Genomic DNA, 13099 nt, shown 5'->3' with positions numbered 1-13099 from the left:
TCAAAGCTGACGCAGAGGAAGAACACAAGATTTGTAATATTCAGACATCTGGAGGATTTAACTTACTGCAGAAATTTATGGCTTCTGGCACAATTTGCTGCAGCCGGCTTATGTATGAAATACAGAAAAGTAAATCTGGAGAGGAAGCAAAAGGAGCAAAATTTCCACTTTTTAATTACACAGTCTAGTTTGTTTGCAATAATTTACCTTGAGGTCAAAATATTGACAATATACTGAATTGTTAAGTACTGCCCCCTAGTGGACATTAGTGAACATAACGTTCAGTTTCAGCCGAAGAACATACAAGACTAAAAGAACCACGTGTCAACACAGAGACATATGTATGTCACACCCGTCAGGGGAAAATGGTTAATTTCCCAACAACCAGCACAAAATGACAGCAGTATGAAACAAACTCACCATTGTAATTCTGTGCTTCTTTTACTTTATTTCCCTGCATAGTGTCAAAACAATCTCATTTGTTTATTTTCTCATTTTTGCAGCACATAAGATTTTGAGAATAAAAATAATTCCAGACAGGAATTATTACTTTTTTTTATAGTTAACACCTTAACAAAGAATACTTACATTCCTTTTTTTAGTTTGCCAGTGCAAATAAAGCAAAAGAATGTATATTTTTATTTATATATATATATATTTACAATTTACTATATGCAAGGCAGTTTTTAAAATAAAATACAGTACAATAAATGTATAAATGATAGCTCCACAGACAGAAGATCAAAATACAGAGTCTTATTCTATAAAGATTTATCTGCTAACCCTGTCTGGAGTGTGTATAAACCCCTAACCATTTGGCACATTGTATCTTAAAAAAGTAGCCCGATGGTGATCGACAAGCCAATAATCCTCAAAGGAAACATCAAAGCACGGCTACTAACTATATAAAGAAACCTCCGTCCTCAACCTATGCTTTGTAAAGACTCAAATGAAAAAGCTTACAAAAGCTATTGACTCAGTATAAACAGACACAGTGGAAGAGCATATATTTAGGCAAAACACTTTCCAAATTGTCCTCAGTTTCCAATTAATACGTCTCCAAGGACGTTTAAAAACATACATCCTCTCTGCAGTAATGCACCCACATAACAACATCGCACCGACCAAAGGAAAACAAACTGCTGAAACAGCTGGAATATTTACACTGGGCAGAAGTCAGTGCCACCTGATTGCCTGTAATAGTATGCGGATCCTTGGCATCGTTCATTTCATGCAATGACTTTCTAGAAGTTTGACATGTAGGTTTTCGTTTGATTTTCATTGGAGCAGTAAGCTAAAAATCCAGATGAACCAGTAAACAAAACAAGCAGAAGAATCATTTAAGTTCCCCAATAAGATATTTAATAATGATGTATTTTTTTTTATCTCAAATGCATGTTGATAATTGATTCAGAGTGCAGAAGGCACGTGACACCCTCAACACTGTTCCAGTGGGCAAAGCAGGCCAGAAGATCATTTAAACAAGCATTTCAACATGGAACGTGGTGTCTTATCTGTTACTGCAAACACAGAAGCATTAGGTGTGTCAGGTCCACATTAATCTGGCTGTCAGGATGGAGACCTCACAACAGATAACAGTAAGCAGAGAAAGGTCACATAGAACAGACCTCCGATCAACCATATAGATTATTACAGATGTTTCTGGATCATGGGTCTCCTGACCATCCCTAACAAAATCTGAGCACAGAATGGAGAGCACGCTGTTGAATTTCTGTTCATATTTAATCATTTCTGTACATTCTGCTGATTCGGAGATCACAAAAAAAGATACATTTATGGCAGTTTCTGTAGCTCAAAAACGTGATTATTTCATGACTTTCTATCACTTCTGTAAATGTCATCAGTGAAAACGGTCAAAATCACACATTAAGTAATAAGCCCTGCAACGGGTCCCACCCCTGGCAGAGCCCTACCACAAGGCCCTCCCCCGCATCACTCCGATTGGGTGCTTCGGTGTCACTCAGCCACATCCACCCAACACTCAAAGCCCTGATTGGACCTGCTGTGCAGTCCAGGTGTTGGAATGATTATGGACATAATGGTCATGCTTTCCATTTTGTGACTACTCTTTCTTCAAAAAATCCACAGAATATCTTGAAAAAGGAGCGATGTTTAGGAGACAAGGAGGAATGAGGCCTGCAGGCAGCAGAACAAATTCCTGGGCTGGGAAGCCACAGCAGTTTTAGCTTCTGGTCGAGCCACGGGCCATCGCTGCCAAGCTGAGCAAAGCTTTGTGACCAAGGAAAAGCCTCCCCGTGTGAAGACAAACAGTTAGACCGGCCACACCCGACGGCCCTCGGCTTCCCTCTTCCTGCTTTAGCATGTTCGGACGAGGTGGCCATGAGAGAGAGAGGAGCAGGGCCTTGGGTTCAGTATGAAATTGGGCGAGAGGCACCGAGGAGGGGCAGGAGAGTAAGTGTTACAATACAGTGGCCTCCTCCATGGCGTTGACCCACCTGCATGATATGAGTGAACAAAAACCATCAGAGAACAACCCTTGGAAAGGCCAAACATCAACCAGAACAGAGAACAAACATTGCTCCTTAACCCTAACTGGGGGTGAATCTCAATATGCATTCTTGACTGTACTTGTGTTCTTGTGTCCTCGTTTTACGTCAACTTCCATTGTCTAAGACCAGTCCCAATACCGAGTACAGAGGACGGTAAAAATCCCCGCCTTGCGTGCATCCATTGCATCATCACCAAACGAGACCAATCCCATGATTCATTGCACCCTAAATTCATTCTTGAGAGATAGGTTAGCAAGACTAGTCTTGCCAAGACCAAAAGTACGGTCTTTGCATTCTTGGTGTTGAGAAACCCTGGATCTCCAGCCTTGGAGCACAGGGGTGACTATGTTGCTCTGCACCTCCCCCATTAAAGAAGAAGGGGGCAGGCTAGGCTAACCTGCGCGCCGTGTGGGTGTCCTCTGCTCGGAAGGTGCAGTACAGGGTCTTCTTGTGGTACAGCTGGAAAACACTGGAGGCTTCATCCCCTTCTGGTTTCTCGGGAAGCTTCACAGTGAAGCCCTGCAGTGGGAGACTCTCTGCTGCCTCCTTGTCCTGGAGCAGGGAGCGAGGGAGAAAGGGAGAGGGAAAGGGAGTGAGAGAAAGGAGGATGCGATGAGGAACGGCTGGGATAAGGCATCGGCCTCATTGTTCCAGCCGGATAACCTGCAGCGACTCTCACCTCACCACTGCTGCCTGATACTGTCAAATTCTTTAAACCTGTCTAACACGTGTCTTCAGCAGATAAACATAAAGCTGAATTAAAAATATGGGAATCCCAACATACAAAGCATTTATAAAATTTGAATTTGTGTTCTAAGGAGAGGAAACCAGAGAGAAACAAATCAAAGAACTTGTCCCTTTCTTTGTAAAGGGCTTTGCCTTTTTCTGTATATTTGTATTATTCCATTGTTGATAATATAAAAAATCAGGAGGAAATCCCAGGACTGGTGGTGTGTGAAACAGGAGGCCGGGGGCAAGGGCTCACATATGGGGGGAGACTTTATGCCTCCTCACCTCACGTGTTGAGAAGGTGTAGAGCACCTTGTCTTTGATGAGGAACCACAGCCGCTTCCAGTTCCTTTTGCTTCTCTTGCGTCGCTGTAAGGTGCCGCTCATGGTAGAACCTTCAGTCGACGCTGCTACCTGCTGACCAAAGAGCTCTGGTTTAGACAGGAAGACTGCCTGTTGACCAGTCAGTGAGCTCTATATCAGAAGCATCTGCTGACCAATGGGCTCTATCCAATGGGCTTAACCTGCAGAAGAATTCTGTTAATGAATTCTAGATTGCTGGTGTCTGCTTTACACTATGTCACATATTTATCTTGTTTTTCTTATTTTCTTCTATTCCATTGTCACATTCAAGGTATCATCAGTCAATGAGCCTCAAGGAGAGTCTTGATTCTACCAACAGCTGACAGTAGGTGTCACTGTAGAATACTGAATGGAAGCGTGACAGAACCATCTCAGAAGACTATGGGCGAGAGAGGACTGAAAACATATCCAATCTTGGACCCAAAATTTGGACCATACGATTGAAACTCTTTTCGTGAACTACCTACATAATCAGACTAAACTGCACTATATGCATCTTGAGCAGGGAGCTGGTCTTTTGATTTAGGTAGAGTTATTCAAATCTGTGAATAATTTTTCATTGCATTCACACAAAATGACCACATTTTCCAAAATCCATGAACTCATATATCTGTAGTACATTTTTCAAATGGTAACATACTGTTTTCAAAACTGTTAAAAACACATTCAAAACAGAATGATGGCACATTTCAGCAGTAACCATATATAGAAAATCTTAGCAGAATATTTACAAGAAAATGATCATTCCAAACATATGTGCAGAACTGTCCAATGACGGTTTGCCTTTACACAAACAACACATTAGCCCCTACTATTCAGAGAGCCTCATTTAGTTTTTGGATGACCTGCATGACCAACTTGTGCCAGAGGAAGAGAGAAGTCAAGGGGCAGGAAACTCTCCAACCTTGATTATTATGTGGGATAATGATTTGCTGCACATCCCAGGATGTCAGTACTATTCCTACCTCTGTACTCCCCCTTTCTAAACCTCATATGGCAGTGTTTCCCAATCCAGTCCACCGGGGACCCGCAGACAGTCCGTGTGGAACCGGGAGGGAGCAAAAACATGGAGCGACTGTGGGTCCCTGAGGACCAGATTGGGAAACACTGTCATGGGGGAGTTTTTCTCTGCATGGAGGTGGAAGGTTTATGACCACCACCCACATGAGCAGATGGTGTGTGGAGACACTTCTCCTGAAGACTGCCAGGGTTGGATTAGACATTCCATTAGATACTTTTCAAGATGTGTCTCACCAGGAAAGCCATCAGGTGTGATGTTGATGAGGACCTGCGAAACCTCACAGTACTGTACAGTATGAGTGATTCTACTAGATATACAGTATTGTTGGGTTATGTTTTTTGTAATTATTATTGCAGCCCTGGAATTTCAGGAATTTGTCTTATGTTTCAACTTATTACAGTGTTTTCAATTGCTAAGGTACATTCCGCAATACGGAAGTCACTTTCTCAAAACTCTTTGCGCAGTTGCCGTAACTGAACTGTGGGCTGAACCGTGAATCGTTTCTCGTTGCTTTCATACAAAATGCATTCAATGACTAAATGCTGTCCCCCACCCTGACTGCTGGTCAGAAATCCACTGATCACCTGGTTCAGGTTAGGGGTGCTCCTTCTGGGCCTCCAGAGACTGGGAGGGTAAATGTTCTGAAAGACCGCGGAGAGGGGACGGCTGGCCCGGCTGGGCTGGGGACTTGCACCACCTACTGTCCCAGGAACGCCGCCACCTGTGGGTACCAAAGACAACTCAGCATGACTCTCCAGCTGCCCCCCCCCCCCAGCAGTTACCCACAGGTTTATGAAGGAGGAAGCTGGAGGTGAGATGGATGGACAGACGGCTGGATGGATGGATGCCATACCTCGCTTCCGCAGCTCGGCGTAGCAGTAATCGCACACCTTGCCCATCCTGTCCCTCAGGTACTTCAGGGGGTACTTGTTCCTAGAGCAGCTCCTGCATACAATCTGAGGGGGTGATATGCATCAGTCAGGTGAGTCTGCACCAACTGACCAATGAGAGAGGAGCATATTGCTGCAGCCAGGCCGGAAATGCCCACCTTTCCGCATGCCTGGCAGTGATGTCGTCGCAGTGTGAGGGAGAAGTCAGAGGAACAGCACATGCACATCATCACGTGGGACACAGGCACCAGAGTGGGTGGCTGCTCTCCCAGAGATGCCCACAGCTTCTCCCTGGGCTGATGGAGGACATGGGTGTTAGGGGGTGCCACACTCTGCGTGTGTGTTTCTTTGTGGACGTCCCCATGGGCTGCTTACCTCACTGCTGGAGCTGCTGAAAACTCCCAGACTCCTCGCGTGATCCGCCACGGTACGGCTTAGACTGTGAAACCAGTCCTCCCTCTCGCTGTAGGAACTGACGGACCACATGGCAGAGGAACAGTAAAGGATCTGGGTTCAAATGGCTGACTCCATCGCTAATCTCATGGAAGAAGAACGCACCTGGCTGACAGGGTGATGGAGACCTCTGCTGTCTCAATCTTCAGCACATTCTGCACATTCTCTATGGTGGGTTTGCTAACCTGACAGAGGAGAAACATGAGTGTGAACTGTGTGGCTGGGACAGAGTGTGGACAGAATACTGTGCGAATGGGATAAACTGAACATAATATTATATGGATGGGACAGCATGTGGACAGAATACTGTATGGATGGGCCACAGTGTGCCCAAGATAGATGGTCAACAGGATTCTGTGCAGGTGAAAAAGAGTATGGATGTAATACTACGTAGATGGGACAGACTAAACAGAAAACTGTGTGCATGGTGTGATGATATACAGTCAACAGGATATGCAGATGGAACAGAGAACATACTGTGTGGAAGGGATAGACTGGAGAGTATACTGTGTGGTTGGGACAGAGTGTGGACAATACTGTGTGGATGGGACTAACTGAACAGTATATTGTATGGATGGGACAGCCTGTGGACAGAATACTATGTGGATGGGATAAACTGAACAGACAATTGTATAGATGGGACAGCCTGTGGAAAGAATACTGTGTGGATGGGATAAACTGAACAGACAATTGTATGGATTGGATAGCCTGTGAACAGAATATTGTGTGGATGGGATAAACTGAACAGAATATTGTATGGATGGGTCAGCCTGTGGACAGAATACTGTGTGGATGGGATAAACTGAACAGAATATTGTATGGATGGGATAAACTGAACAGAATCTTATATGGATGGGACAGCCTGTGGACAAAGTACTCTCTGGATGGGATAAACCGAACAGAATATTGTATGGATGGGTCAGCCTGTGGACAGAATACTATGTGGATGGGATAAACTGAACAGACAATTGTATAGATGGGACAGCCTGTGGAAAGAATTCTGTGTGGATGGGATAAACTGAACAGAATATTATATGGATGGGACAGCCTGTGGACAAAGTACTCTGTGGATGGGATAAACTGAACAGAATATTGTATGGATGGGTCAGCCTGTGGACAGAATACTGTGTGGATGGGATAAAACTGAACAGAATATTGTATGGATGGGATAAACTGAACAGAATATTATATGGATGGGACAGCCTGTGGACAGAATACTGTGTGGATGGGATAAACTGAACAGACAATTGTATAGATGGGACAGCCTGTGGAAAGAATACTGTGTGGATGGGATAAACTGAACAGAATATTATATGGATGGGACAGCCTGTGGACAGAATACTGTGTGGATGGGATAAACTGAACAGAATATTGTATGGATGGGATAAACTGAACAGAATATTATATGGATGGGACAGCCTGTGGACAAAGTACTCTGTGGATGGGATAAACCGAACAGAATATTGTATGGATGGGTCAGCCTGTGGACAGAATACTGTGTGGATGGGATAAAACTGAACAGAATATTGTATGGATGGGATAAACTGAACAGAATATTATATGGATGGGACAGCCTGTGGACAGAATACTGTGTGGATGGGATAAACTGAACAGACAATTGTATAGATGGGACAGCCTGTGGAAAGAATACTGTGTGGATGGGATAAACTGAACAGAATATTATATGGATGGGACAGCCTGTGGACAGAATACTGTGTGGATGGGATAAACTGAACAGAATATTGTATGGATGGGATAAACTGAACAGAATATTATATGGATGGGACAGCCTGTGGACAAAGTACTCTGTGGATGGGATAAACCGAACAGAATATTGTATGGATGGGATAAACCGAACAGAATATTGTATGGATGGGACACTGCACAGGATAAACAGTCAACTGGATTCTGTGCTGACGAAACAGAGTATGGACAGAATACTGCATGGATGGGACAGACTAAACAGAAAACTGTGTGGATGGAATATACAGTCAACAGGATATGCGGATGGGACAGAGCATAGACCAGGGGTCTCCAACTCCGGTCCTGGAGAGCTACCGTCCAGTAGGTTTTCTATCCTACCTGGCTTCTGATGAGCCACACCTGTTCTCTGGTAAATACCAGGAGCAGGTGTGGCTCGCCAGAAGCCAAGTGGGACAGAAAACCTACTGGATAGTAGCTCTCCAGGACCGGAGTTGGAGACCCCTGGCATAGACTGTGTGGAAGGGATAGACTGGAGAGGGTACTGTGTGGTTGGGACAGAGTGTGGACAGGATACTGTGTGGACAGGAGAGAGTGAATGACACGAAATGTAAACAGCACAGAATTTGGACAGGATCACGCAACAGTTTTCCTTGTTTTTCATTAACAATTTACCTTCTGTCCCCTACTGTGCATTGAAGAATGTTTATCTGATCTGAAGCAATGAAATTAAGTTACCTTCAGGCCAGTTAGAGACAGAGTGTTCTTCAGTCTGTATTTGCCATCTTGTTGTGGGTAGGTGTACAGCAGGATGTCATTCATCTGTCAGGAGAAACACAAAGCATGATGTCAGCTTTGTTCCAGTGCACACCACAAGGTGGCAGCATAGGATTGACCAGCTGGAGGAGCCTTTCTAGGCTTTTGTCTTTTTAAATAACCAATCATATTTCACACTGCATATATATAACACAGGCACAACATTAAATTTAATCTACAGCTTTCGCTGTCCATCTAATTTCATATCTGAATAAGTAACAAAATAGACTCCTTGTTCATTGATTGTTCATGTTGCACACTTTAATATACACCAGGGCTCTCAAGTCTCACGCCTTTCAACCAGTTCACATGCTCACACACCACACGTTGAGTTTCTCATGCTGAGAAGTAAGGGATAATGCCCACCAAGGAGTCCTGTTATATATAATTAATGGACAAGACACACATTTCATCCCTAATGTCACTCATTCCAAACTTTTGATGACACTCTAGTGCTGTCAGAAAATACAGCAAATGGTTCATTACGCTTCATTTGGCCATCACTATCCATCTCACAGTACCCCTTATCTTTCACAGTTCCCCTTATCTCTCACAGTACCCCTCATCTCTGACAGTACCCCCCATCTCACATAGTTTCCCTCATCTCTCACAGTACCTCACATCTCTCACAGTACCCCTCATCTCTCACAGTACCCCCCATCTCTCACAGTACCCCTCATCTCTCACAGTACCCCTCATCTCTCACAGTACCTCACATCTCTCACAGTACCCCTCATCTCTCACAGTACCCCCCATCTTGCGCAGTGCCCCTCATCTCTCGCAGTGCCCCTCATCTCTTCACTCTCACAGTGACCCTCATCTCTCACAATTCCTCCTCTCTCCCACAGTACCCCCTCCTCAGTAACCACAGTAAGCCTCTCTCATTTATCTCTGTTATCATAAACCCCTTCCCTCCAAGTCATGCATGTTTGTTAATGTCTGTAATGTCAAGAATTATTCACATGATTATTTTCAAGGAGTTTTGGTGAGTGAGGAACAGGTCTGCAACTGTTCTGGTCTGTTCAAAGCCGCTCTTCATGGTCACAGTAACACTGCCGAATCTCACTGATACCTCTGTCCCATCAGATGTGCTCTGATCCAGCAAAGCCCATCCTTCTTGGGCTCTTATATATACAGTTTACTCTGTAAACAATGCCCCACTCCCTCTTGTTTTCCAGACCACAGGGCATTGAAAGATGCAGCTCGCACCTCTCCAGGTGTCACAGCTCCAGTCCCGGACCATCCTTCATCCCCCCCCATCCCCCAGAGAGGACCCCCTCCTGGCTCTCTGGGGTAGCCTCACCGCTGGGGTTAGCACCGGCCTCGTTCATCAAGACGGGATCCCAGTACTGCATTGCTGCTGTAGCCATGGCGACGGACAAGATGGGAGGAGCTCTCCAGAGGGAGGGGATGGAACTGTGCGCTCTGGGACACAGGAGCACTGTACCCGCCAAGGGGTTCAGCTCAGACATGATTAATGACGGAGCTCTTCTTCCAAAGCCTCATCTTTAATCTCTGGCTTTTGAGGTGGTCTACGGATATGGATGGTCTACAGATATGGAGACTGCGACATGCGGGGAAACCGAGCAAGCTTCCCTCGGGTCAATTCAGTTTTAGAAACTATTACTTGAGTGATTTTAAAAAGTTTATGACAACAATGTTGTTTTTTTTTTTTTTTTTCTTTTCATTTTTTAAGTAATGCCAGAACACTTCAAGCTGCATAATTATTCAAAAATCTACATTTAAAAACTGCACATTGAAGTGTTTTATAATGTCATGTAACATTACATAATGGTCCACCAAAAATATCTCTCCACAAAGCCATCTCGCTCTCCAGCCTCTATTTAAGAGGGAACTTTCCAGTCCTTTCCAACATTCTGGAGAGTCTGACCTTCCCAGTCCTTTCGATACAGTCCCTGGACAGGAAACTGGCTTCCAGTAACCCATAGCAAACATCCTGTCAGGAAGTAGGATTTTCAATACCAGTGCGGGCTGGGGAAGGCCTTGGCTGGATGGAGCTGCCGTCCCCCTAACCCCCTTCACAGAGGAGAGCGACACCCATGTCTGCAGAGCTTTTCTGCTTCACGCAGTTGCGGAGCCCTGGTTCTCTAGCCCGCACCCCAGTGGCATTATGGGTAGACTTCACAGAGGCACATTAGAACACCCCCATTCAGGGGGACTGTGTTTTATACTATAAGTGAAAGTGGATTCTGCTCTTATTCAAAAGAGTAAAATGAAACCCGACAGATAAATCCAATATATCTGTTTAATGCTCAAAAACAGGAGGTCTGAGAAACCTTGGCTTCCCGCCTTGAGACAGAGAATGAATTTTGGGTGTGCCCTTACAATGAAAAATAAATGGGAGGTGGGAGGGGTGGGTGTTAGCATGGAGAGAAGGTCGCAAGAGGTGGGGGTGACATGTAGAGAGAATGCCTGTCACACTATGGGGGGGTTGTGTACTGTCTCTGTTACCAGGCCTCCTGGTGCTTGCTGTCTTATTAGTGTGAATCTTGGAAGGAGGGTGGGGTGCAAACACTCCATAACCACCCCCCCCCCCCCACACACACACACACACACACACATCTGTATCTGCTGTTCCAGTGCAATTCTTGGGCTTGTTTGGTTGTGGACTACAGTGGGTCCAGAGCACCATAAGATGAAAGACAAGCAAGGTGATATTTAACACATGGGACTGAGGTTACCCACGGGGGCTCTCATGTGGAGAGTGCGATCCAAATGGCAGTAAGCAGTACTCACCAGAAACAGGTGGCGCGGCTGTCTGCACTTCCGGGACACTTTCATCAGTGTGCCCTCCTTCACAAACACCTGGAGCACCCGGGCGAGAAAGGGGAGGGGGGGGGGGTGGCTCATGTTAGCATGAAGTGGTCACTAAGGCCTTTTAGCTGGCAGAGCTGATGTCAGAGTGTGTGTGCTGCCCCCTACTAGACGGGAAGGAGCTCACCCTTCCAGGCCGGAGCAGGTCCCTCTGACCTCTGATGCTGTACTCGATATTGACCAGGCGCAGTAGGTTCTCCTACAGCCCACAGATACATGCAAATAGTAACCAACTAGTGTCTAAACAGAACCTAATGTGCTTTCAAAGTCCCCTCCATGTAAACGTACACATAGAAATGGCTAACAGCAAGTGTGCTTTGTGATAGCTCATAAACATATGCAACCCTAACCATAGCTCTACCCATAATGCTAAGCTGTACAGCTTACTCTCTAATTCTGTACTAATTCTCTTTCATGGAATGGTTTATTGTCTTATTCTGATGCAGTGTAGACGCTTAACAAAAATGGTAATTCTGTCACTTCGTTATCTGGAGCTGTGAGAGACAGACATAATGGGAGGGGGCTTTCCAGGAAATTGCACAGGATGGATGGAGATAGAGGGCCCCCGCGTCTGAGTTGGGGGGTGGGCAAGTTACGGAAGCCCAGCGGCATTCCCTTTCTTTGTTTTTTGTCACCTAGACGAGTGTTTCCCAATCCAGTCTCGGGGACCCACAGAGAGCCCATGTTATTGATCTAGCAAACATTTAGCAAAAATGTCTGGCAGGGAGCTCAGTGGGAGCAAAAATATGGACCGACTGTGGGCCTCAGAGGACCGGATTGGGAAACACTGACCTAGATTGCTTCAATGACACCAGTCCTCTAGGATTTGCCATGACTCTGTCAGACTTCCTTGTGAACTTAGACTTAAGTGTTTAATAACCAGTAAATATTTCATATGCAAGCAAAGCACCTAAGCACCAGAGGTGGACATTTCAGGTCCAGAAAGTAAAAATCCAAACCAGGATTTTATTTCAACCAACCAGCTAAGTATAAAGAGTAGCAGTCATATAGTACTCAACTGGTTGGTTGAAATAAAATCCTGGTTTGGATTTTTACTTTCTGGACCTGAAATGTCCACCTCTGCTAAGCACCCCCATATACATTTGTAGAGGCCGACCTGAGGCGGCCCCACAGAGACTCACCCCCTGCCTGAGGCTGTCGTTAGCCTGGTCCGCCACGTCCGACACGATTCCCAAGGCAGCTGGCAACAGTAAGCGGGTTAGGAGGACACAGGATCGATACATGGGGGGAGAGGGAGACACATACAGTGAAGGAAAAGCAGGCTGGACAAAGACACAGAATCAACGGCCAGTTCAGTGCCCATTCTGTGGATAATAAGGGGGGTAATGGAGGGAAGAATCGGAGACCATCAGGCCTGCTCATAGACGGATAGAGAGGCAGTGAACAGACAGACAGACAATGGACAAAGAGACAGGTCACAGACAGATAGAAAGACATCAGGCAGGTAGACGCGTAGACACAGAGTCAGTGGATGGTTAAACAGACATACAATGGACAGACAGACAGACAGACAGACAATGGACAAAGAGACAGGTCACAGACAGATAGAAAGACAGCAGGCAGGTAGACGCGTAGACACAGAGTCAGTGGATGGTTAAACAGACATACAATGGACAGACAGACAGAGAGACAGGCAATGGACAAAGAGACAGGTCACAGACAGATAGAAAGACATCAGGCAGGTAGACGCGTAGACACAGAGTCAGTGGATGGTTAAACAGACATACAATGGACAGACA

The 13099-nt window shown here is 45.4% G+C and overlaps 1 protein-coding gene across 5 annotated transcripts in view; it reads right to left on the bottom strand.

Annotated features, from left to right (window-relative positions):
• Positions 1–428: 428 nt before the first annotated feature.
• Positions 429–13099, bottom strand: part of LOC111839849 (FYVE, RhoGEF and PH domain-containing protein 5) — a 38026-nt gene continuing 25355 nt past the window's right edge. For 2 of the 5 annotated variants that reach the window (XM_023804117.2, XM_023804121.2), the window contains exons 10-21: positions 12482–12540; positions 11467–11538; positions 11262–11330; positions 8427–8510; positions 6093–6172; positions 5910–6006; positions 5693–5830; positions 5498–5600; positions 5229–5365; positions 3546–3677; positions 2929–3083; positions 429–2477 (exon numbers count right to left, since the gene is read on the bottom strand). In XM_023804117.2, the coding sequence (XP_023659885.1) occupies positions 2441–2477; positions 2929–3083; positions 3546–3677; positions 5229–5365; positions 5498–5600; positions 5693–5830; positions 5910–6006; positions 6093–6172; positions 8427–8510; positions 11262–11330; positions 11467–11538; positions 12482–12540 (1163 nt within the window). In that variant the 3' untranslated portion in view covers positions 429–2440. The remainder of the gene's footprint in view (positions 2478–2928; positions 3084–3545; positions 3678–5228; positions 5366–5497; positions 5601–5692; positions 5831–5909; positions 6007–6092; positions 6173–8426; positions 8511–11261; positions 11331–11466; positions 11539–12481; positions 12541–13099) is intronic. The other 3 variants (XM_023804119.2, XM_023804120.2, XM_023804118.2) reach the window with 3 other exon arrangements.

This window comes from Paramormyrops kingsleyae, chromosome 8 (assembly GCF_048594095.1).
Source record: "Paramormyrops kingsleyae isolate MSU_618 chromosome 8, PKINGS_0.4, whole genome shotgun sequence".
NCBI classification, from domain to species: domain Eukaryota; kingdom Metazoa; phylum Chordata; class Actinopteri; order Osteoglossiformes; family Mormyridae; genus Paramormyrops; species Paramormyrops kingsleyae.
The sequence above is the reverse complement of the archived record's forward strand: the minus strand, read 5'-3'. Positions and strand labels throughout refer to the sequence as shown.